The sequence below is a fragment of the Petromyzon marinus genome, chromosome 44, assembly GCF_048934315.1.
Source record: "Petromyzon marinus isolate PM22_M1 ecotype Great Lakes invasive population chromosome 44, UKy_Petmar_22M1.pri1.0, whole genome shotgun sequence".
NCBI lineage: Eukaryota > Metazoa > Chordata > Hyperoartia > Petromyzontiformes > Petromyzontidae > Petromyzon > Petromyzon marinus.
The window spans coordinates 11065969-11090389 of NC_133710.1; the positions used below are offsets into that span (position 1 = coordinate 11065969).

The following is a 24421-nucleotide window of genomic DNA, read 5'->3' on the forward strand; positions in this document are numbered from 1 at the left end:
GACTCGACTGAATAAATCTCCCATCTGCAATTTTCCCACTGCCGTGTTGTCACAATTTTTTCACATCTTCAGGACTCTAAACAAGACAGAGAAAATTTACTTCTGGTTGTTACGTACCATCCAAAGAGTAAGGGGACGGTAGGTTGATAAGAATGCCAGAGTCCGCCAAGCACCTGCTTGGGTGAACGTCTTGCTTCGCAATGAGGGGGTGTGACTGCCTCTTGATTGGGTGGCGTGAAGCTTAAGGGGTCCCTTACACCGCCCCATGCACGAATGATTTGATCAACTGGGAATAATTGTGATTTCTCGATCACTTTGTTTGCTGATCAGACGTTAATTTTGAAATTAATGCATTTGATTGGAATACATCTATTAATCTGGACGGCACAATTGTATAATGGGAATCAATAATGACTAATGCAATTTAGCATTGTTTTGGCTTTGATTTTTCAAAGCCGAAACAAGTCGAGTCCATTAAGGTCAACACGTTTTTTTTCGTGACATAACATCTATAAGCCTCACGTGTTTTGCTTGTAGCGTGAATAAATGTATACTTTTGCTCAAATGAACATAGGTGGTGCTTGTTTGCTGTCCTGGAGGGATGGTGGTCATGATTAGGCAGAGCCAATGTTGACCAGGATTTTAATTCACAACCTCACGACTTAGCCTTGCCACTCTACCTTGGCTGGCTATGAACCATGGGGGCAATGAAATAAAACGTTAAAATTGTTGCGTGGCGTACGAGTCTGCACAAATACGTTGAATCAAAGGTGGAAGAATAACAAGGGGTGGATGAGGACCAATGTGGATTGATTGTTTAGAGGAGTGCGGTAGTCTAAAGGTAGACAAATGCTTGAGAAGGGCGGTGGACAGGAAGGATGGGGAACCATAGCTGCCAACCTTCTACTAAGAGTTGGTGTCATTGATTAAAGGACTTTAATCAATGACAACGAGGAGGGAGTTTCGGCAGTAGGGACAGCAGAGGAGGAGTGGCAACCAACTGAGTCTGAGTGGGGAGTAACTGGGATGGCTTCACCGGCCGCGGCCTCTGGAGTTGAGGGGATGGGGAGAAGACTAGAGCAAAATTAGGGTAGAGGCAGGTGATCTCGTCTCCATGAACGAGTCTCGTGATGAATGCGTTCTTGTAATTAATCCACAATTGGAAAGAGGGTCAGTGAAGGGAACCTAGGATTGGAGTGATGTGGTCACATTTGTGGGTACTGGTGAAACCTTTGGTGGCAGGAGTTTTGATAATCTGCCATTTTGTGATGAGGAATTTGATTAGGAAGTAAGAGTTGAGTAGTATATTGTCAAAAACAAATGCATTGAGGTCTTTGCAGTAGGACTCGCACAGTTCAGGAGATGTGCCACAGGTGGTAGGACAGTGGTTCTCAACCCATTGGGGCATTTCATGAGGGCGCACCGGCATGGATACCTTGCAGAATAAAATGATACAGCACTCCGTTGCCTTCTGTAGGCTAATGATGTGTTAATACATCCTCCACTCAATCAAGATTGAGCCGAAAATTGAGTATATCATAGGGACATCCCAACACATGTACTTCTGTGTACCGCTAGTGTCGCTATTGAGTGTGATATTGTTTTCGACGCGTGAATAATTCCCGCAGCAGCTGCCACCACATTAAGATTTAGGCTAAAATAGTTTTTGGCTCTTGGCCAAAACTGCCACCAGGCAATTATTAGCACAGAGAGAGGTGCCTCTTTACAAGAGTTAACAACTATTTTGCAAATTAGTTTTGCTATTTTATTTTAAGATAGGAAAAGGGGCATTCAGGGATGTTTAACATTGCACGATAATGAAAGTAATAAATGGGCTTGGGGAGAACACGTCGAGAAAAGGGATGGTGGCTCGTGGTCGAGACAGAGTGGCAGCCAAATGAGGGAACTCACCAGAGTGGACGTCCACAGATGTTGATCGATGTGTTTGAGCAACTTGTACAACACAGTAGAGATGTGCGAGTGCCATGGGTGGATTAGAGAGGGAGGGGCATGGAGACCAGTGGCCTTGATTTGGGGACTGACAATTAAAATGCCGGAGAAGCACTGGGTGGAGGTCCTGCAGAGTTGAGAGGTACAAGAGAGGTCAGAATCAATGATAGCACCAACGTTAAGCACTTTGTTGATTTTAAATATTTTTTTGCTGAGGTTAGAGGTTCGAAACTGGAAGGCCACACAAGTAAATACTGCGGATGTATTAACCCTAAAATAGTGGACGTTAAAGATCCTGTGAGGTTCATTCTTCTCTTTTTGTCAGTCCACTAAAGTCGAATGTCCTGCGTGACGAGGACATTTTGGCACTCGCAGATCGCCTGCTGCGAGACCTTGCATACTGCAGGGGCCTTCGTCGAGCAGTGGGCAGAGCAGGAGGCATCGCGCAGGCTGCTTCTCGCCGCCATAAGTCGCAGCAGCAGCTGCAGCGCTGGTTATGTGGAGCACCGCCACGTGGCCAGGGTTGGGCCTTGAGCTGTCGACTTGGATACCAAGTCGGTTCAGAGCTCTCCATATGGTTCACCCCGCGATTGTTCCTGTGGGGAGTTGTTCACTCGCCTTGATGCCTCATGCTGATCTCAGCACCAAGGCATTCAAGTCGTTCCCACCACAACTCCTTGTGTGTGGTCGCGGGTGTGTAAACTGAACTGGTCTTGGGCCTCCCCGGCCTCAAATGAGTACCTGTTGTGGTGTGTAAACATCGCCACTGGGGAGATGAAGGCGGTCGGGCGTGGTACTGGCCACCTACCCCTTTGTGTACTGTGATGGCCTTCATTGGTGCTCCCTAACAGCACTTGCCCCAAAAGTCTGTTAAGGCTATTGGGGGGACATTTGGCTTTGTTGTTGAGTGCCTGTGCTGTTATAGGACGGTGTCTGATGTCTCCAGTTGCCTCCTCTCCGCTTGACTCAGCCACGACTCTCCGCATGTCCGGTGGCACTAGTACAGCGAGGATGTATTACAGTGAGGGAAAAAAGTATTTGATCCCCTGCTAATTTTGTACGTTTGCCCACTGACAAAGAAATGATCAGTCTATATTTTTTATGGTAGGTTTATTTGAACAGTGAGAGACAGAATAACAACACAAAAATCCAGAAAAACGCATGTCAAAAATGTTATAAATTGATTTGCATTTTAATGAGGGAAATAAGTATTTGACCCCTCTGCAAAACATGACTTAGTACTTGGTGGCAAAACCCTTGTTGGCAATCACAGAGGTCAGACGTTTCTTGTAGTTGGCCACCAGGTTTGCACACATCTCAGGAGGGATTTTGTCCCACTCCTCTTTGCAGATCTTCTCCAAGTCATTAAGGTTTCGAGGCTGACGTTTGGCAACTCGAACCTTCAGCTACCTCCACAATTTTTTTATGGGATTAAGGTCTGGAGACTGGCAAGACCACTCCAGGACCTTAATGTGCTTCTTCTTGAGCCACTCCTTTGTTGCCTTGGCCATGTGTGTTGGGTCATTGTCATGCTGGAATACCCATCCACGACCCATTTTCAATGCCCTGGCTGAGGGAAGGAGGTTCTCACCCAAGATTTGACGGTATATGGCCCTGTCCATCGTCCCTTTGATGTGGTGAAGTTGTCCTGTCCCCTTAGCAGAAAAACACCCCCAAAGCATAATGTTTCCACCTCCATGTTTGACGGTGGGGATGGTGTTCTTGGGGTCATATTCAGCATTCCTCCTCCTCCAAACACGGCGAGTTGAGTTGATGCCAAAGAGCTCCATTTTGGTCTCATCTGACCACAACACTTTCACCCTGTTGTCCTCTGAATCATTCATATGTTCATTGGCAAACTTCAGACGGGCATGTGTATGTGCTTTCTTGAGCAGGGGGACCTTGCGGGCGCTGCAGGATTTTAGTCTTTCACGGCGTAGTGTGTTACCAATTGTTTTCTTGGTGACTATGGTCCCAGCTGCCTTGAGATCATTGACAAGATCCTCCCGTGCAGTTCTGGGCTGATTCCTCACCGTTCTCATGATCATTGCAACTCCACGAGGTGAGACCTTGCATGGAGCCCCAGGTTGAGGGAGATTGACAGTTCTTTTGTGTTTCTTCCATTTGCGAATAATCGCACCAACTGTTGTCACCTTTTCACCAAGCTGCTTGGCAATGGTCTTGTAGCCCATTCCAGCCTTGTGTAGGTCTACAATCTTGTCCCTGACATCCTTGGAGAGCTATTTGGTCTTGGCCATGGTGGAGAGTTTGGAATCTGATTGATTGATTGCTTCTGTGGACAGGTGCTCCTAATCTCAGCTTGTTACCTGTATAAAAGACACCTGGGAGCCATAAATCTTTCTGATTGAGAGGGGGTCAAATACTTATTTCCCTCATTAAAATGCAAATCAATTTATAACATTTTTGACATGCGTTTTTTGTTGTTATTCTGTCTCTCACTGTTCAAATAAACCTACCATTACAATTATAGACTGATAATTTCTTTGTCAGTGGGAAAACGTACAAAATCAGCAGGGGATCAAATACTTTTTTCCCTCACTGTAGTTGTTGAAGTTTGTGGGTTTGAGGCAGCGTGTAATGATGCAGCAGGTGTCGGTGACCGCAAGGTATCAGAATCGGAATATTTATTTATACTGGAGGAATCCGAAGCGTTATAAAGCTCTATTTCACAGGTGTCCGGTAGGGGCAGGTCAGAATGTTTGTTTTCTTTGCGTGGACCGATAGTTCCCAGATGTGGCAGGCGCACTCTATGTTGGAGCAGCTTAGGGCGAATGCTGAGGTCTTGGTTGTGGCTGTGCGTGGTCCACATGTTGAGTTTACAAACTTGCGGATCATGTTGTTTCGGGAGCTGACTTTTCCTTTAGTCTTCTCGATGTGGCTCTTGAAGGAGAGCGTGCGGTCCAAGGGTCACTCCAACGTAGACTGTGCTGGTGAAGTGAGTCATGGGAGCACCAGTCCAGGTGATCTTGAATATTTTGTTGGCATCACCGTTGCGTAGATGAAAGAGACCTGCTTGGGTTTGGGCCGAGCTGGTTGGATGCTTAGTTTCCAGTGAGTGGCAAGTGCATCTGTGCTTAATTTAGATAAAGTCTGAAGTTGAGCACAACCTGACAGCTGCATTTGCGAGGATGACTGGATACTAAGATGTTAATGGCTGAAGAGTATGCCATTGTGTGCTGGTGTCACAGTTCAAATTTGAAATACTTCTCGCAAATGAATAAAAAAATATGTTACAACCATCGGCCCCCGACTACAAAATTTAACAGTACCCTCCTAAAGAAGGTTTAGATTTGGTGAGGCTTTACTGGGTAAACTATTGTACTAATCAGAGTGTACTAATGTCAGACTAGAGCAGGGGTTAGCAACCAAAACAACAAGAAGATACATTTTTTTTCTAATTTGGTAATAAAAAACCTCAATCTTTCAGGAGCCGCAATGCATGTGAATACAAGACGGTGGTCCTTAATAAATAATGTCACAAAACAAACCTTAATGAGCCGCATGCAGCTCCAGAGCTGTAGGTTGCCGACCCCTGCCCATAGTGAACTGGACTCCCATGGTAAACTGGACGTTCATGGTGAACTGGACTTCCATGGTAAACTGGACTTTCATGGTAAACTGGATTTCCATGGTCAGGGATCGGCAACCAAAATAGCGAAAAGAGACATTTTTTGCGAATTTCAAGAGCCACACTGCAGTCCTGAAAGAGCCGCATGTGGCTCCGGAGCCTCAGGTTACTGACCCTTGGACTAGAGCATGGTAGTGCTGGAATGTGGATTATCATCATCATCGTTAAGTGTGTGTGATTGGATGTTCTTGCAGCGCGAGTGCGAAAAAACACGGCAGCTGCGGGAGCAGGAGGAGAAGCTCATTGTCAGCGCTTGGTACAATATGGTGAGTGATTATTACTCCCCCACTCACTCACAGCACACACGACGTTCTATTGCCTGTGATCCGTGTTGTGTGAAATCGGTTCATGTAAACCCTGTAGCCACTAGAGAGCCACATTTGCCACTTTTAAAAGAAGTAAATACCGGGTTTTTCAGATTACGCGAGGGTACACCTCGCACATGCGTGCGGTGTCGGTGGCATATGGTGTCTAAACCTGTTCTTGGCCTGTTTTAGGCCACTTTGGCTTGAGATCAGTAGCTGTGCTCCTAGCCATAGCAATGGTCCATGGTAGTGGTCCTGGCCTATGCTCCGTGGACACGGGTGTCTGATCTTGGCCTGTGCTCCGTGGACACGGGTGTCTGGTCTTGGCCTGTGCTGTGTGGACACGGGTGTCTGGTGTTGGCTGTGCTCCGTGGACACGGGTGTCTGGTCTGGCCTGTGCTGTGTGGACACGGGTGTCTGGTCTTGGCCTGTGCTTCGTGGACACGGGTGTCTGGTCTTGGCCTGTGCTTCGTGGACACGGGTGTCTGGTCTTGGCCTGTACTTTGTGGACACGGGTGTCTGGTGTTGGCCTGTGCTCCGTGGACACGGGTGTCTGGTCTTGGCCTGTGCTGTGTGGACACGGGTGTCTGGTCTTGGCCTGTGCTCCGTGGACACGGGTGTCTGGTCCTGGCCTGTGCTGTGTGGACACGGGTGTCTGGTCTTGGCCTGTGCTTCATGGACACGGGTGTCTGGTCCTGGCCTGTGCTACGTGGACACGGGTGTCTGGTCTTGGCCTGTGCTGTGTGGACACGGGTGTCTGGTCCTGGCCTGTGCTGTGTGAACACGGGTGTCTGCGAAGGCATGAAAACACTTTTATTTTCACCGAACACCCTGTCTTTCTGCCCATTTGACTACCGTTGATATTTTAAGTGAGCCAGTAAGAAACAAGACAAACTTTTTATGGATTTGTAGTTAATATTTTACATCCCTATTAGGGAATTTTTAATATTGACAAATGCGTCTGTGCTGTGGCAATCTGTGGGTCCAGCAAGGTTGGGAACCACAGAGTAGAGCATTGCCTGACCCTACAATGGGGACCTTTTTTGCGTGTGTGTGTGTAGGGGATCGGTCTGCCAAAGGGGAGTCGGGCTGGGGGTGCGAGCGGTGGTGCTGGCCCCACGCAGTCGTTCCTCGCATGCCAGCGTCAGAGCACGAGCGCGCGCCGAGCCAAACAGTCGCACGCGCAGGCGGGGCCAAGCGCAGCACGGCACTCGCACGCTTGAGGGCACGTGCTCGCTCGCACGCACACGCACGCACTCTCACGCGCACTCACTAGACAAAGATCTCCCATATAGCCTTAACAGACTGTAGGAACGAGTGCTATTAGCGGGCACCTTTGGAGGCCGGCACGGCACACAAGGGGGAGGGTGACCAACACCACGCCCGGTCGCCTCTGTCTCCCCAGTGGCAATGTTTAAACCCCACACCCGATACTCACTTGATGGTGAGTCAACCTATGGGAGGCTCAGGACCGGTTCGAATAATCGTCACTGTTGTTTGCCATTAGCGGGAATCAAACTCGGGTGGCCAGGTTCGTCACACAGCGCGCTAACTGCTACACTACCGCTCCCCACATTCACACTGTTACACACATTCTCACACACAAAATACACTCACGAACACATACCCATGCATTTCACGCTCACACATACTCAAACGCACTCACATATTAATCACATGTACCCACTCATTACACGCACAAAGACAAATGTCCCACACATAGCTTACATAGACTGTTGAGGTAACTACTATTAGCAAGCACCTATTGGGGAGTGATAGTGTATTGGTTAGCAACTAGCACTACTTACCTGGTGACCCAAGTTGGATTCCGACTGACAGGTAAAATCGGTGACAGAGAATATCTGAACCGGTCCTGGGCCTTGCCTCAGTCAACTCAGTTTTACACAAGTATCTAGTGTGGGTACGTGAACATCAGAGCTTGGGAAACAAAGGTGGTCAGGTGTAGTGCTGGCCATTTCACCTTTTTGTGCGCCGTGCCCGCGTTAATAAGTGCTCACACACACACACACACGCATGAAATGTTTGCACACACAAGCACACCCACCCGCTCACACACGTTCCCATGCATTACGTTCTCATACACACATCAACAGCTACCTTTTTCCACTAGTGACAGTAACACCACTACAGAGCTTGTACTAAGTTAGGTGACTTAGATGAGCTTTGAGGCAATGTGAGAGTCAAATAGGTTCTTTAGCACACCACAAAACAGACACAGGTTATTTAGCGAGCTGGGTGACTGGCAGAGGAATTACCTGTTCCCCATACTTTTCCAGTCTGCTGTCTTGAGGCCACCTGATGATGCTTTGTGAATAATTGTCATGGGTGTCCTCTTTCCTCGATGCCGCATTGCTGCTAGAGGGTGGCATTAAAGAGCCTCAGAGACAGCTCCGCGTGGCTCGGCGGAGCTCGTATCCGGTTAGTTGTAACACTCACTTCTTGCCCAGCACATACACACACACATGCACGTAAAACTGCAAATCATTGCCATGCGGTGGCTGGATTGCTCAATAAGCTCGTGAGCCCAGTTGAGAATGTGAGATCCTCGATTCAAATCCCCAGCTGGGATTTAACCATACTGCCCGGTATTGTGAGTTTCATAGTCAACCCGGCCCATTCACCAGTAACTGCACGAAATTATTTTATTTCATTTGGTGTTGAACTAAATTGAGTATAAACTCAACTGCGGGCTGATTTTCCGGTTAAGAAGCAGAACAAACAACTTACCAAACTTCACAACTAGTAAGCTGTGTACATCTTGTGGTAAGATAGAACCTTCGGGGTGTCGAGTGAATGAGATTTCACTTCCAGGGTTGTCTTTTCTGTAGGAAGATCCCGAAACTACTCTCAATGGCAATAGTACAAATAAAACATACAGTTGTGTATAATCACAGCAGCATAATGTACTCCTGGCAGTAGCAAATTATATCTGTTGAGTTCGTACTTAACATTGTTGAACAAATGCATGGAACGGTGGGGGGGGGGGTATCTTCACTATATTTTCTTATTCTAGTGAACCAGGCACGTAATGTCACGTGCTCAGCAAGTGAGTAGTGTTGTACCAACAAGACTCGCCAATCACAAATGCACAAGTTGCACATATTGTCACTGTGTATGGCCAGGTGTGGGTGGGGATGCACACCTGCACACCTGTCATCCGGTGATTTTGAGGTTAGATTCAGTGCATAGTTCTGAGGTGGTGTGCACGATATCCACGCCCGTGAGAAGCATGGTGGTGCAGTAAATAAATTCGAGGTCGCTGATCGTGCACAGATTGACTGGGGTTTTTTCCCTCAACATTGAGGATTACTCTTACAAGAGGTGGCTAGGGGGGTAGCTTAGGATCAGGGCACTAAGCTGGCACTCCTAAGATCTGGCTCTGAATGTGTTTTTTTTCAGCCGCCTGTGTTTAAACCGGATTTTAAAGTGTTGTAATAAGTTAATGGTATCACCACGGCGACCAATGACTGCACAAAAGCCCATCCATCCTATTTGTGTTTTCATGGAATTTGGCTACAATCCAGTGATGAGGATTCAAAATATATTTTTCTGCCTGCCATGCAACAAAAATCTCTATAGCAGGGAGTGCAGGGAAGTGCAGCGAGGATAGGTCATAAAGGCATCTCAGATATCACCTTCCTCGGGCCTATTCCTAAAATACTGTGCTCCACGAGAGTTGCAAATGAAGCTTTGTCTCATGATATTGATATCAATTGGATAAAAATAATAGAGGAATTTATTATAAATGAAGAAATACTCATGCGCAAACCATTTCTGAAAATGTCTTGAGCCCAAGGCTCTCCTGGCTACACATCATGCTATGCTTTTGCTCAGTGTGTAAAACATAAACAATATTTTATTATATTTTATTACAGTCAATTCACGAAAAAGTGAGCTAATTGATGCCAATATTTGACCACTACATTCTTGAGTTTAAATAATGAAGTGAGTTTTATGGTCTATATTTGTTTTAACGTTGTGGTGTTTTGCCACTATCGGTGGCATTATTGGGATTGGTGTGTGACGCACGAGATGCGAAACATGGCGATGCGTGCCACTACGTGAACGCGTAAACACCACCGCCAATACTTGTAGCACAAATCAAAGCTCTCAGTTAAATTCCTAACTTGGATATTAGCATTTTGAATAAGCTGACATTTTTTTGATATTTTAGATTTTTTTACAAACATATATTGACCTGTGTAAGACCCCCACCCACAGGGCTATGATGTTGGTGCCTTATTAAGCAGGACTACAAGTAGGTTTCAGCCTGCCTCGGTGTGATGGAGCTTCAGTGTTATTCATTGAAATGCCTGGAATTTCTCCTTGAGAGCTCGGGTTTCCCCCCATGTACTAAAATAATCGTCACGAAAAGAATTGGCTAAACATCCCTAAGGAGGACATTTGAAACTGAGTCTTGGGACTGAGGCTTTCGTGACAAAAGTACTACGCTCATAATAGCTACGTGAGCACAGGAGTCTGATGCTCATGTTGTACTATTGGCAATGCTGTGGTTTCTGGATTTAAATCCTGTGTCACAACACTCCATTAATGTTCCTAAGTACGGCGAGTTTTATAGTGTCAGCCCAGTCATTGACGCTTACATAGTTCAACCATACTGGCTACAATTTTAAAAGGGTGTTTGCCACAGAACAATGGAGTGTGTTAGATATGCATATGAAGCTTATTGGGAAAGTGGAATAATTCGCGACGGTTAAATTGTGTCTTGCAAGGTGCAGGCAGCTCATGGTGGGAAGATTAAAATGAATGGTTGGTTATGCGTTGTCTTTGATTACCGAATTGCAATCCGTATGTGATGAGGATGCTGGAATGTCGTTTACATGAGACCGGTTGCGTGCATGCAGGGTAATGTGGTGGTAGGGCCTTGAAAGGATGCCCGCTGTATGCAGTGGGATTTTCATCCGAATCTTCACCTCCCCTATCTTGTTTCCCACATAGACTTTGCCAATCATGGCATTCGTAACCCTCGCAAATTATTTGAATTTAGTTTTTTGGGTAAATATAAATAGTTAAAATTAAGTTATTAGTAGCGGTTAAATGTTTTACTATATAGGAGCACTATAACACCCTCATATGATTTGACTTTCCTGCAATACCACGAGTTCAAATGCCATATAGATGGTATTTGTCCATTAAACATGGACTGCAATACCGGAGAAATAGCATTGTGTGGATTTTTGCAACGAACCACTTTGTCGAGATTCATGTTGAAACCTCTTGCGGCCGTGCGGATGAGGTCACGCATCGTTCACCAGCCTCGTGGTGAAATGTCAACATGGGTTTGTGCAGAGACGTCAATCAAACTGGGTAAATTAATCTTCATGATGTAATTAATGTACACCCCTTAGTTTACATGCATACTTGTTTTTTTATCTTATTTTTTGACATAGGCTGAGCAGGAAACGTGTGCCTGGTTCAATTGAGCTCTTTGGCAAGGCCAGGAGTCGGGAACCAAAATAACAGGAAGAGTAAATTTTTCGAATTCAGTAAAAAAAAACCTCAATATTTCAAGAGCCGCAAAGCATTGTGATCCTTAATAAATAACGTCATGAAGCAGTCCTTAAAGGGCCGCGTGTTGCTCCAGAGCCGCAGGTTGCCGAAACCTGGGCCAGGCCGTCCAAGAAAGAGTGTAGAGCAGGGATCAGGTTTGATGCATTTCTTCCCTGCTGTGTGAATTGGCCATAATGGCTCGGAAATGTACAGCTTTGTTGAAAATAGTTAATCAACAACGTTGCAGTGTTTGAACGTAAGATGGTTTATGCGATGTGAACATTTAAAGTCCAGAGGTTTTGCCGTGTAACTTTACCATCCACTGAGCAGGGCTGCTTAGGGGTCACACAAGAATGAGAAGTCCATTTGAAGGCACTTCAGCTCTTAATTCGCGCAGTGCACCATTACAGCGATGTTAACATTTATCATCAGATTCGAAGCTACATGTAAATTTGAGTTACTTGTTATTCCTACATTTTGTTGTTAACTTATTTCCGATGTCTTAATGAGAGGCCATAAGATTGTCTTAAAGAGAATCCGAGGCCGAGGTGAATGTTTGACCTCGAATTGAGCTGACAGCAGGAGGCTGCAGTGGTTTCAGCTCATCCCATCGGAGGCTCGCGGCGTGTTCCGACTCGGCGCACTGCGATATTCACACCCGGCCAGCTTCAGCCAACTTGGTCCCACTGCAACACACCCCGAATTCTGCCATCACATGGTCGACAAACTCCAGGAATTGTCCCAAATTCCTGAAGTACAAGTGTTTCCTGTGTCGTGTCCATGCATAATTCTACAATGTGTAACATAGCTTTACCTAATGAGTCTCATGACATTTTAAGACTATACATTAGTTTACGGGCTGCCTGTTTTTTTGTGCTAAGGAATGGCAGACATAGTTGAATAAAATTGGTTTCTAAACATAACTCTTGGTGTGACAATTTTCTACATAGCGTATATGTAAACTGTATAGGAGGAAAGGAAATAATGAAAGGTGTCTCTTGGCCTTGTGTTGGCACGAAGATCCAAGCTGGGCTGGGTTAAATTCAAATTGATGCTCCTAGGGGTGCCCGCTCTGAATTTGTTAAAGATATTAGTGGCCCGAGGCCATTTTACTTTTGAAATGCTCAGATTCATATTCATTTTGTATCTGCGAATAAGAATGTGTGAAGAAGTCAACTTCACCGTCGGATGATCTCCAAGTCACGTGGTCCCTAAACACGCTGTCATTTCCAGGACTTTCTCGTCAAATTGCACTCCATTGCTGTACTTGTTCAATGTCCCTTCTCAGAAATAATGATATCAGTACATCTGTTAACAATAGAGAGCAATGTGTTGCTGATCTTTAACATATTCTTGATGCTCGGCGTTGTCCCCCATCGGGGCAGTGCTCGCTAATCAGCCAGGTCCAATGCAGGAACAGCTTTGCTTTTCTCCACTTCCGTCACGCCTCGCCCACATCCTATAAAATACGAATCACATTCCTGCACCAACCAAAACATTTACACTCATACAGGTAATATAAGTCCTCATTGCATAAGGCACTTTGGGAGTAAATTATACGTTGCATAGCTGGTGCCTTGCCTACACCATGCACAGAATTCTCTCCGGCGCCTTCCGACGCGGTCGGCAACCAACCGTGTCACAATGCATTGCTCCACGTGGTTGTGAATAAGATGAGTGTCGCTGCAGAGAAATATGTCACAAACCGTCAAGTCCAGTAGACATTTTAAAGTTGTCTTTTTATTGAGTGCTTGCATGTGCTCGGTGGGTGGGAGTGACGTTACACAGAAAGACAGTTGCCATTCATTGTGTTATGACAATTGGCAGACAAGAGGAGGGAAGCCTGAGACTGCATTTGTTTGCATTCTCACCACGGTAACCGACACTTGAAACGCGCAATGCATCATGCGGTCTCAGAGCCGCAACGGAAATAGGCATGGACTCTCATTGAGCAAAGACACTCATCAATCACGACACTTAAAACTCATTTCCGGATTCACGTGTTTTTCTCTCACTTCAATAGTTTACACAGTGGCATGTTGCTACAGAAAAAAAGCAGGGAGCGCGACACAGCGTGGCTCTCCGCGATCTCTCGGGGAGCTAGGTACTGCCTAAGCGCCAGTGGCTGACAGCTGACACCCCCCCCCCCTTCACTCGAGCCAACCACCCTCTCAGCCCCTCGTCCCACAAGATAGAACACTGCCTCTGGTCACAGGACGTAACCCTTAAGAGACAGGGAACGGGGCCCCTGGTGACCACGGGGGGCTCTCAACATAAGGTGCTGATGTCCGACTTTGAGCAGCCCCAGTGGCAGCAGATAGACGCGAGGCCTGCTTTGGTGGCCCTGTCTCCGCGCTGCAGGCCCTGGGGCCCAGGAAGGTGAAGCCAGGGAGCCCCAGGCTCGGGGTCCCCGGAGGGAGAGGCGGCCGCCTCGGGGCCCTCTGCTTGCAGGGAGCTGGACTCGCCCCACAGGGACCAGGGATCAAACTCGTCCGAGGTGTCTCCCCGAGTGGAGGTGTCTGCAAAAACAACAAGGACATATCCCCCGTGTGGTCTCAACATACTGTTGGGGCAAGTGTTGTTTAGCAAGCACATTCAGACCTGAACGGCACATGAGGGGGTGGATCACCAGCACCACGCCTGGCCACCTTTGTCTCCCCAGTGCTGATCACACTATATACTTATATGAGGCTGAGCCAATCTAGGGGTAGGCTCAGGACCAGTTCAGATCGTTGCCACTGGTGTTAGCCGTGAGCGGAAATCAAACTGTGATCATCGGGTTCGTAGCGCAGTGCGCTAACCACTTCACTACCACTACGCTTGTGCTCTCACACATACGTACGTACAGTGTACGAGTGCAAATGTCTCAGAATAACTGCACAGCCTTTTATGAATCCACTGCTGAATGAAAGCCTCCCCATGCTGTGTCGGTCGTGGGTATTTTTGGCCATACTTCACCACACTGGTCAGTGTGGGTTGGTTGGAGGGTGGAGAGCAGGTGCAGTCTAGATGTCACACGAGCTGGGTTCAAAGGGATAGAACCCAGCTCGCCAGGCCCATGGCACAGTGTACTAACCACTGTCATAGGAATGTGTAATTTGTTGCTATGCTGTGTTGTCAGCACCCTCGCAGAGATGAGGAGCAGCCCTGCTCACAGGAGCAGCCCTGCTCCTGTGTGGACACGTGGTCTCTGGTATGCGGCCCCTTGAACATGCCGTGGAGAAGACTCACCTTGGTGTGCTGTGTGCAGACCACCACTCCCGACTGTGAAATCACAGGAATAAGTCTTGGCTTAAGGAAAACATTGATCTTGGCATTAAAAAGAAAATGTAATAAGAATCACAGACTGAATTCATCTCGTTTACATTCAGAGAAGTGTCGTTTATCTTCGGGTTTTTTTTGTCAGAATGCTTCAGGGAATTTAAATTGCGCTGTGCTTTCTTGAAATGCCGCACATTGCATTTCAAAATATATATTAATAGGGTTTTCCCCTTTTTTCTGGCAACAAAACAGGTGTTAAGATGTTAAAACATCAAACTGAAACCTTTTACAAGGAATCATGTCTGCATTAACCACAATGCTTGTGGTCATAATGCAAACAAAAAACATACTCTGATAATATATGCATTCTCTTTGGTTCTATTGGGTAAAGTCACGTAGGTGAAAATAAAATAACAAAAAATCACGACGTTTCGGCCACAACACAAGCGGCCTTCATCAGGTGAAGGGATGAGACTGTCTGGAGGACAGCGCTGGAGTGGGAGAAGCCACGCTTAGATCACGACCTTTAAGTTGCGTGAGAAGAAAAAACACCAAGCGCCTTGACAAAGGAATTAGCATATAATTTAGCATTGAAATGGCTCATTGAAATAGCTAAGTTAAAGTATACAATCCGCAGAGGTACCCCTTGACAAAGGAATTAGCATAGAATTTAGCATTGAAATAGCTGAGTGATTAGCTTGTAACTGGTCACAGAAATAGCTATGTTAAAGTCAGAGCATATACATTCACCGAGGTACCTAGTACTCATCAAACAGGAGAATTTAGCGAAACACAACCACGCTCAGACAGCGGACCTTTAAATTGTGTGCGAGCAAACAAGGTGTTCTGACAAAGAAATTAGCATAAAAATTAGCATTTGATTGGCGGATTTTAGGAAAGAGGTGGTGTACGTGCCGTTTGGCGAGGGGGGGGGAAGGGGGGGAGGGGGAGTTTACCTATTGATGGTGTGAAAAGGGAATTTATAAGAGCTGCGAAAGTTTGGGGTACCACTACTTGAAAAATATACTGTACCATTGAAATTAGTTTAATGTTTAGTTCGATTTAGAACATCTTTCCAATGGTTGCTTAATTTGAAACCATCCTCTCGGTTGAAATTGTGTCTGTGTTTGTAGATCTGAATTGCTTCATGAACAAATCTCTGATAAAAGCCCGTGGGTTTGCAAAGAACCTTGGTATCGGAGAAAATTATATCGTGATCCCCCACAGCGTTGTAACAGTGATCAGCCACGGCAGAAGAATTCGTTTTGCCGTGTTTCAAATCTGATTTGTGCTCGCGAATTCGGTCAGAGACATGTCGCTTTGTCTCACCGATATAGCAATCACCGCAGGTACAACTCAATTTGTAAACCCCGGGGTACTGTAAATCAGGAATGACATCCTTCACGGATGGGATCAGATCACGAATTTTGTGTACCGTATTGAACCGGACCTGGATCCTGTGTTTGTTTAGAATTTTGGAAATCTTTTTAGTAACGCCTGCTATATATGGAAGTGTGATGGTTTTGACCGGAGTATCAAGTGGTTGTTTCTGTATGGAGGGAGAGACAGCTTGGCGGATGGTACGGTCAGAGTAACCATTCCTTATGAGGGCCAGGTGTACATGTTTTAATTCACTGGTCAGGTGGTGTTGGTGCGAAATGCAATGAGCCCTATGGTATAAAGTTTTGACGAGAGAATTATTTGGGGCTGTGGGTGGTGGTGGGAATCAGGTTTCAAGTAGGAATCTGTGTGGGTGGGTTTCCTGTAGACAGAATGCCCCAATGAGCCATCAGGTCTCCTCTCAAACAGAACATCTAAGAATGGTAGCTTGCCATCTTTCTCCACTTCCATGGTGAATTTGATGGCGGGATGTCTGGAATTGACCATCAATTGGTAAACTCCCCCTCCCCCCCTTCCCCCCCTCGCCAAACGGCACGTACACCACCTCTTTCCTAAAATCCGCCAATCAAATGCTAATTTTTATGCTAATTTCTTTGTCAGAACACCTTGTTTGCTCACACACAGTTTAAAGGTCCGCTGTCTGAGCGTGGTTGTGTTTCGCTAAATTCTCCTGTTTGATTAGTACTAGGTGCCTCGGTGAATGTATATGCTCTGACTTTAACATAGCTATTTCGGTGACCAGTTACAAGCTAATCACTCAGCTATTTCAATTCTATGCTAATTCCTTTGTCAAGGGGTACCTCTGCGGATGTGTATACTTTAACTTAGCTATTTCAATGAGCCATTTCAATGCTAAATTATATGCTAATTCCTTTGTCAAGGCGCTTGGTCTTCTTTATCCTCTCACACAGCTTAAAGGTCGTGATCTAAGCGTGGCTTCTTCCACTCCAGCGCTGTCCTCCAGACAGGCTCGTCCCTTCAACTGATGAAGGCCGCTTGTGTTGTGGCCGAAACGTCGTGATTTTTTGTTATTTTATTTTCACCTACGTGACTTTACCCAATAGAACCAAAGAGTATGGATCCTAGCAGTCACGAAAGCTTTAAATCTAGAATATATGCATTGTCCTTGATTGGTCCACACCAGAGACAGCTTTCTTTTGAGCCTCGTCTCAAACGGTGTTAGACCAGAGGACACTAAAAGGCGAACAGCCCAAAGACAATGCACTATCAGAGTAATGAGAGCTCGGGGTGAGCATTTACATCATGGGACCTCCTTTGCCAGTACCATAATATGATAATAGGGTTTTCCACTTTTTTCTGGCAACAAAACAGGTGTCCAGAAAAAAGGGGAAAACCCTATCATATTTTGGTTCTGGCAAAGGAGGTCCCATGATATAAAAATATATCTATATATCTTTTTATATATATTTTTTACCTTCAATTTATTTTATTTAAGCTACTGGCAACATCCGCTGGACATCTCTCAACAACGTGCCCATGCAGAGATGTACGCACACGCAAGGGATGTTTTCTCTTGCGCCCTGTGTTGCCTTCACATCGCAGAGGGTGCATTATCCCACCCCATCTATGATATTGTCGCGTGCCAATGAAATCGATATTTGTATTTATTACATCTGGTATTCATGCAAATCAAGTGGAAAACGAATATATTGTGATTGTTTTTTTAAAGTAATTGATAGCTGAGTTCAGACCATCAAGTCACTATGCCAGAGAACCCGGGTTTACTCACTGCTGGCTGAAGCCCAGGTTATGAATCACGTCATAGCAGTGCAGTGCGCACCGATCGGGAACGTTCCTCTCTATGCACGTTGCTATGTTGCTTGCCATAATTAAGTTCAGCTTTTTCAAACTTGCTTCTTGTCCGCCTTTTTATTGTATCTTAAAAATGTTGGTCTGCCTTCAATCGCTGTCCTTGGTGCACGTAATATTTTTGTATTTTCCAATTTTATCCATCATAGATTGTACACGACCTTTGTTTTGCTCAATCTGCATTTATCCTGCGCCATACTTTGAGCATTGTTTATTTGATTATTTAAGGATATCCTGCAGTTCATTTCCATTGGACATAACGACCATTTCTTCAGAAAATTGGAAACGTTCAGTGTTATTTTCCAGTCTCATTATTAGCTTCTGTCACTGGGAATACATTTGGTGAAAGCGTATAATTGCTTGTGCGTCTTTTGGTACTTTTTCCATGCAATCTTCGTGCTGCTCATCTACTTTTGTAAATTGTTTATATTACTTTAAAACGTTTTTATAGACCTGGGTTTGTGACTGCGTTGAAGACTGCACTGGCACATAGGGAGCACGGATGATATCTGCCTTACAAATCTAAATTATTATTGCATCTATTTGATCAAAGTAGAATGCTTTTTCATAGTCTACAAGGCCAGGCAGGCACAATGGTAATTCAAACTTTACCATAATGTGATTTGTAGTATGTAGCCGAAAGCTTAGAAAACCTTACCTTAACCATGATTGCAATTGGGGATTAGTGGCCTCCAATTTGATTGTTATTCTGTTCCAGATGACCTTCATGAGAAATTTACTGTATATATACACACAATAATAGGCCAATAGGTATGTAGTTCAAACTAGATTTGGTGCTTTCGTGACTGCAGGAATTAATCTTAGTTTTTTTCGGTAAAGTCACGTAGAAATAAGAAAAAATAAAATTACATAACATACGACGTTTCGATTGCAACACAAGCAATCATCATCAGGTAGAGGAAACATAACCGCAGATATATATACAGACCTTAAGTAGAGGGAATTAACACAGATAAACCAGGGGATACAGAGAGACGGAGCATCACACTAAATAAAACAGGGTTTAGCAAAATTTGGAAACTATATAAATCAACACAGACGGTCGGTTAAAACACAATTAACGCATGGTCTGGTTGAATACGCTATTTCAAAGATTGTTAAATTGTAAGTTAAGTGTGAAATTTAAGATAGTGATAGAATACATACCGTAGAGAGACCTATGGGGGGAGACACGCATACAGTTAAGAGGTAAAGCAGCTCTGTACCGAGGCCTTAAATAGCTAGAGATGGAGGGGCTGGGACTCAGAGACAATGGGACACAAATTAGCATGATATAAGTTGTCAGGCACACAGAGAGGGCGCCGCAGCGCACACTTAGAGACACCCAGGTACACAACTATAGGTAGAGACAACACAGCGACATAAACCCAATTCAAGACACAAAGGCAGATACACCAACAGAGAACACAAAGACACAGATTTCATACCTCCCCGAAGAGGTGGTTCAAATCTAGTTTGAAGAGGTGGTTCAAACCTCTTAACTGTGTGCGTGTCTCCCCCCATAGGTCTCTCTACGGTATGTATTCTATCACTATCTTAAATTTCACACTTAACTTACAATTTAACAATCTTTGAAATAGCGTATTCAACTAGACCATGCGTTAATTGTGTTTTAACCGACCGTCTGTGTTGCTTTATATAGTTTCCAAATTTTGCTAAACCCTGTTTGATTTAGTGTGATGCTCCATCTCTCTGTAACCCCTGGTATATCTCTGTTAATTCCCTCTACTTAAGGTCTGTGTATATATCTGCGGTTATGTGTTTCCTCTAGCTGATGATGATTGCTTGTGTTGCAATCGAAACGTCGTATATTATGTAATTTTATTTTTTCTTATTTCTACGTGACTTGACCGAAAAAAACAAAGATTAGGTATGTAGTTCTTGAAGTCAGTTTTTACCTATTATGATAAAATAATGAATTGGGTATATCAAACATGACATATTGTGTCATATTTGTGTTGTGTTCTCTGATTTGTTTTATCCATTTCCTAATTACCCTGCAGAGTTCTAGGCTATTCAATCTCAGTTTCACATCTCCGTCTCTTCTCACATTGCGTCTCAACCTCAGCATGCGTTTTATGGTCATCTCCCAATTAACTATGAATGCCCTCATACTGTACATTGTTTCCGATGTATGTATGTTGAACTTCTTTCGCACCGTACGTAGCCAACCGCGCTAATCGGAGGTGCAGGGAAAGACAGCAAACTAAACACATGAAGCAGTTCTAAAGAAATTAGTTTTAAATCTACATTTAAAAGTGCATGAAGCTCCAGTGGCTTCCTCTGCCCTCTGTAGTCCTCACCTGTGTTTCACACCCTCCTCCACTCCTTCCAAACCCATTAAATCACCATAACCAGATGTCGGCAAACCAAAATAACAAGAAGAGCGATTTTTTTTCGTAATCGGTAAAAAAACCCTCAATATTTCAAGAGCCACAATGCACGTGAATACGAGACGGTAGTCCTATATAAATAACGGTCACGAAGCGGTCCTTAAAGAGCCGCATGTGGCTCTGGAGCCAGAGGTTGCCGACCTCTGGCCATTACCGGCCACTTGTACCCCCCACCCCCGCTACCAGCCACCCCTGTAGAGCATCTACAGATGTGATCGGATTTAGTCGTTATATCATTTCTGTTATTTCACAGCCCTTTGTCATTAAATTGCTGGAAGGCATCCCCACGCTTAGTTGGTCTTGGGAGATTTGACTATACTTCACGCTGGTCAGTGCGGGTTGAAAGAAGGGACCCAAGACTGGTTCAGCTGTCACATGCCACTGATGTTAGCAATGGCTGGGAATCCAGCTCAGGTCGCTGGGAATGTATTGCAGTTAACTAACCACACGTCCCACTGCTCTGCCCATTTGCATGCTCTATGAATGAATGACAGTAATCGCTGCAATGAATACAAGCACAAACAACACCAAGGGGCTTGAACCCAGCCGTTGGTTCCTTTTCACTTCTGATACTCAAAGGGCCACTAGTTGGTTTTACCGCATAGATGTTGTCTGTTACCCCTTTGAATTGAATTATTGGAGATTTTGCTGCTGATGATGTTAGCATTTTGTCGGTGTAGCTGTATGGCAATGTTGATGGCATTGCTGATGATGTTGAACGTATTCATAATAGTGCTGCAGATGTTGATGGTAATAGTGTAAATGGTGATGGTATCAATGTTACAGTAAATAATATTTTCAATATTATTATGCTTGTTTACCCAGCTAAGCCTCAATGAGTCTCACGAATTTTTCAAGAGAGTCTTGCCAACATTGACCCCATTATTAGGGGTGTAACAACAAATATAGTCAAGTTCACAATGGACGTATTTAATTTCGTTTGCAGCAACACGTTTCGATTGTACAATGTGTTTTACTTGCTTCACATAACCCAGCCACTACTTTCACCACAATGGAAAACAATAGATTCGCCAATCAAAACGCAACTGAGAATTGTGACGATTGGTGAATTGCGAGGGGGGCAAATCATCACTCCCACGCTACTCATGGAGTGGTCGATGATGACAAAAACATAAACAATAAGAGAGAACGATTAGAGGAGCGAAAGGTAGCAACACTGTTGGAGAAGGCCCAAGAGATGGCTCTGGTGGTTTGGAAGTGTGTCTCGATTGGATCCAGAGAGAATACCAGACATGGCATTGCAACAGAATCACACAGAACAAGATCGTGAGGAAGAGCTACAGATGCACTAGATCGACAAAGTGAAAAATGATCTCGAACAAAAAGGGCAACAAGAAAGCCGTGAAACTGATGCATGCAAAAGAGGTGGAAATATCTAATTCGGCCTCGTCGTCTCTTAACACAAGACAGAAGCCAACTAATGAAGAAGATGATGACTATGAATGACATTGCGGTGCTATTGCCGATGAAGTTGTGCATGGGCCAAACCTCTCCTCCATCTGGAGCCCCCGCAGGTGAAGATCACCGCGCGGATGAACTCGCGCCCGCACAGCTTCACCCCAAGGCGACCGCCCTCGGCACCACCGTCCAGTCCAGCCAACACCACGATGCACGCCGCAGCCAGGATGGCAAGTAGCTTCATGTTTGTGTCTAAACAGTTTTAATCTAATAATAACAACCTCCTAATCTCTTATTCTGAAATTCTTACAATTGTTAAATGCTAGATATTTGAGGCTGACCCAAAAAAAAACTATATTTAATTTCAGGGGTTTTATTTCAAAAATAAAAACTAATAACGTAAGAGTAAAACTGCAAGATTACAACTGGGGTGGCCGGAGTGTGAAGCCTCTTTCAAGCTACCTATGGCTGTGATCTCTGAGTACCTGTATTTATACACCTAACTCGCTCGACCAACACTATCAGACGTAAAGGCTTTATTTTTTAAGTGACATTTTGCAAATAATTAAATAATGCAAGTTGACAACCGCTCTGCAAGGCGCTTTACTTGAAACGCCCATACGGTTCTTCACTTGACATGGCCGTGCTTGTATCAGGAAAGCTATGGGCTTCACAACCATGACCTTTATGCCTTGGTGATAGACGCAATCCCTTTGTGTTGTATGCAAGGATTTTTCTCATCAACTCTTTTGGAGATGGAAGGAATTAAAATATAAAATAAATTTACTAACGATTGCAGTTAAGTTTGCATTGTTCAGCATGATTGATGCATTTATTTGCATAGATAAGTGTGGCCTTCATTAACGCTGCACCATTTAACCTTTCTGCCAGCCACCCAGCTAGAGGTCACTGTGATGGGCGATTATGTCACGTCAATGAGTCTTTGTTCCACATCTGCGCTAAAATTGTAAATTAAGTTTTCAAATTAAACACTGATTTTATTGTCTCTTTATTTATTATATTGCCTAATTTATTTAGCTTTACTTTTGTATAAGACATTCAGACTTAAAGTTCAGATTGACCTGCGACTACATTGTGTCACACACGTAGATGTGCGTCATGCCAGTAAAGAGTGTTGGGGCAAATTCTGATAACAAGCACTTGTTAAGGTTGGCATGAGTGGCAATGCAGCCAGCAGCACATTATAGGAAATATTGAAGATAATAAAATGTATAAAGCATCTAAATACTACAAACATCTCTAAGACACTTTACATGTAAAAATATGAATATAAACAGTGCAATAAGACAAAACCTAGCCACGGCTGACGACAGTGTCGCTCCCTCAAATTCAACTCATCAATGGCCCCACCATCAGTCTCTCAAATCTCTTGAAAATCCTCATTATCACCTCGGACTCCACTCACTCGACAAGCACGTCAACGCAATAAAGACACCCTATGTTTACTACAGCCACCACAAACAATAGCTTTCCACGTGGTCAGCACTCGCGTTGATTGTTGCAGCATCATCCTTCCTTGGACATCAGTGGCTTCAAAACCAATGGGTCACGTGCTGCCCTGGGCATTCGGTGCAGCCATATGGCTCCTTGGCTTCGCTCCGAACCTTGCACTGGCTCCCCATCAAATCAAACAGTACAATATCACTATCCTGTGCCACCAATCTCTCTCTCAACGTTTCACCACCAATATCTCTCTACCTTTCTCATTCCACTGACCACAGCAAACCGCTGTGTCCTACGGAGCACATCTACAAATTCTGCTCATTGTACACAGAACCAGGACTGACCTGGGTGAGCAGCGTCTCTCCGTAGCTGCACTAGCAGCCGTCTTGAACTCTCTCCCACTCTGCACCCGCAGCAGCATCCAGGCACCATTGTCCACCTCCAAGCAGCAGCTCAAGACTCGCCTGTTCAGGTGCTCGCCTGTCCAAAGTCAAAATGGTTTCTTACTCAAATGAGCATTGAAAGGAGGTGCTCCTCTGTTTACAGCCCGAAGCTGATGGTTGATCTTTCACATTCATATGGCGGGGGTGAGCCTATCCATAGGTGACCATTGTTGACTCCGGATTACAGCTCGAATTTAGAGTCAGAGGAATTTGGAGCAATGACATCCACTCTTGTGCGGGTGCTAAATAAATTGTTCCCTCACAAATCTATGAGATTGCATAGGAAGGCCATCTTGTCACATGGATCATGGCGGATTCTGGTTTTGACAGAAATTGATGTTCATGCTTATCAGTGGAATCAGGCTTCATTTCTTCAAATTGGATGCTACCGGTCATAACTGAGCACAAGAGCCAACTCATTAATCAGCCAAGAGACCCTCCCCCCCCCCCCAAATTATGTGCCCCAGTTAATTTAATTTAGAATATGTGTACAGTACTGTATACTGTACCATGAATTAGAAAACTGCCAATACATGCAAATTTCAACAATGCGACTGAACATTTAATTTTAGAGGCAACTTTCTATAAGTATGCTCCTTTAAGAATGAATTCCAACATTTCTTCTCTGATCCTGGCATACTTTGAAGAAATAAAGATAATTTTAAGGAACTAGCTGATTACTAAAGCATTTAAAGAATGACATCTAATTGCTTCAGGGATCAAATAAACAAAGCTATTCATGAACATTAGAGC

At 44.7% G+C, this 24421-nt stretch overlaps 2 protein-coding genes across 3 annotated transcripts in view; one reads left to right on the forward strand and one right to left on the reverse strand.

The window, feature by feature from the left end:
* The window catches only part of LOC116951826 (protein Hook homolog 3-like), a 93610-nt gene extending 81251 nt beyond the window's left edge, over nucleotides 1-12359 (forward strand). Inside the window, exons 21-22 of the mRNA XM_032970586.2 lie at nucleotides 5794-5865; nucleotides 6966-12359. Coding sequence (XP_032826477.1) covers nucleotides 5794-5865; nucleotides 6966-7127 — 234 coding nt within the window. The 3' untranslated portion in view covers nucleotides 7128-12359. The remainder of the gene's footprint in view (nucleotides 1-5793; nucleotides 5866-6965) is intronic.
* A 797-nt stretch (nucleotides 12360-13156) lies between these two features.
* On the reverse strand, nucleotides 13157-23542 carry LOC116951828 (relaxin-3-like). Of its 2 annotated transcripts, XM_032970593.2 has the most exons (3): nucleotides 21852-23542; nucleotides 14668-14700; nucleotides 13157-13955 (listed from the first exon to the last, which is right to left on the reverse strand). In XM_032970593.2, exons 1-3 carry the CDS (start codon nucleotides 22003-22005, stop codon nucleotides 13705-13707), a joined length of 438 nt encoding a protein of 145 aa, XP_032826484.2. In that variant the 5' UTR covers nucleotides 22006-23542; the 3' UTR covers nucleotides 13157-13704. The 2 variants fall into 2 exon arrangements, with proteins under 2 accessions (XP_032826484.2, XP_032826485.2); XM_032970594.2 differs by lacking the exon at nucleotides 14668-14700 and having other exon boundaries at nucleotides 21852-23535.
* Between the last annotated feature and the right edge of the window lie 879 nt (nucleotides 23543-24421).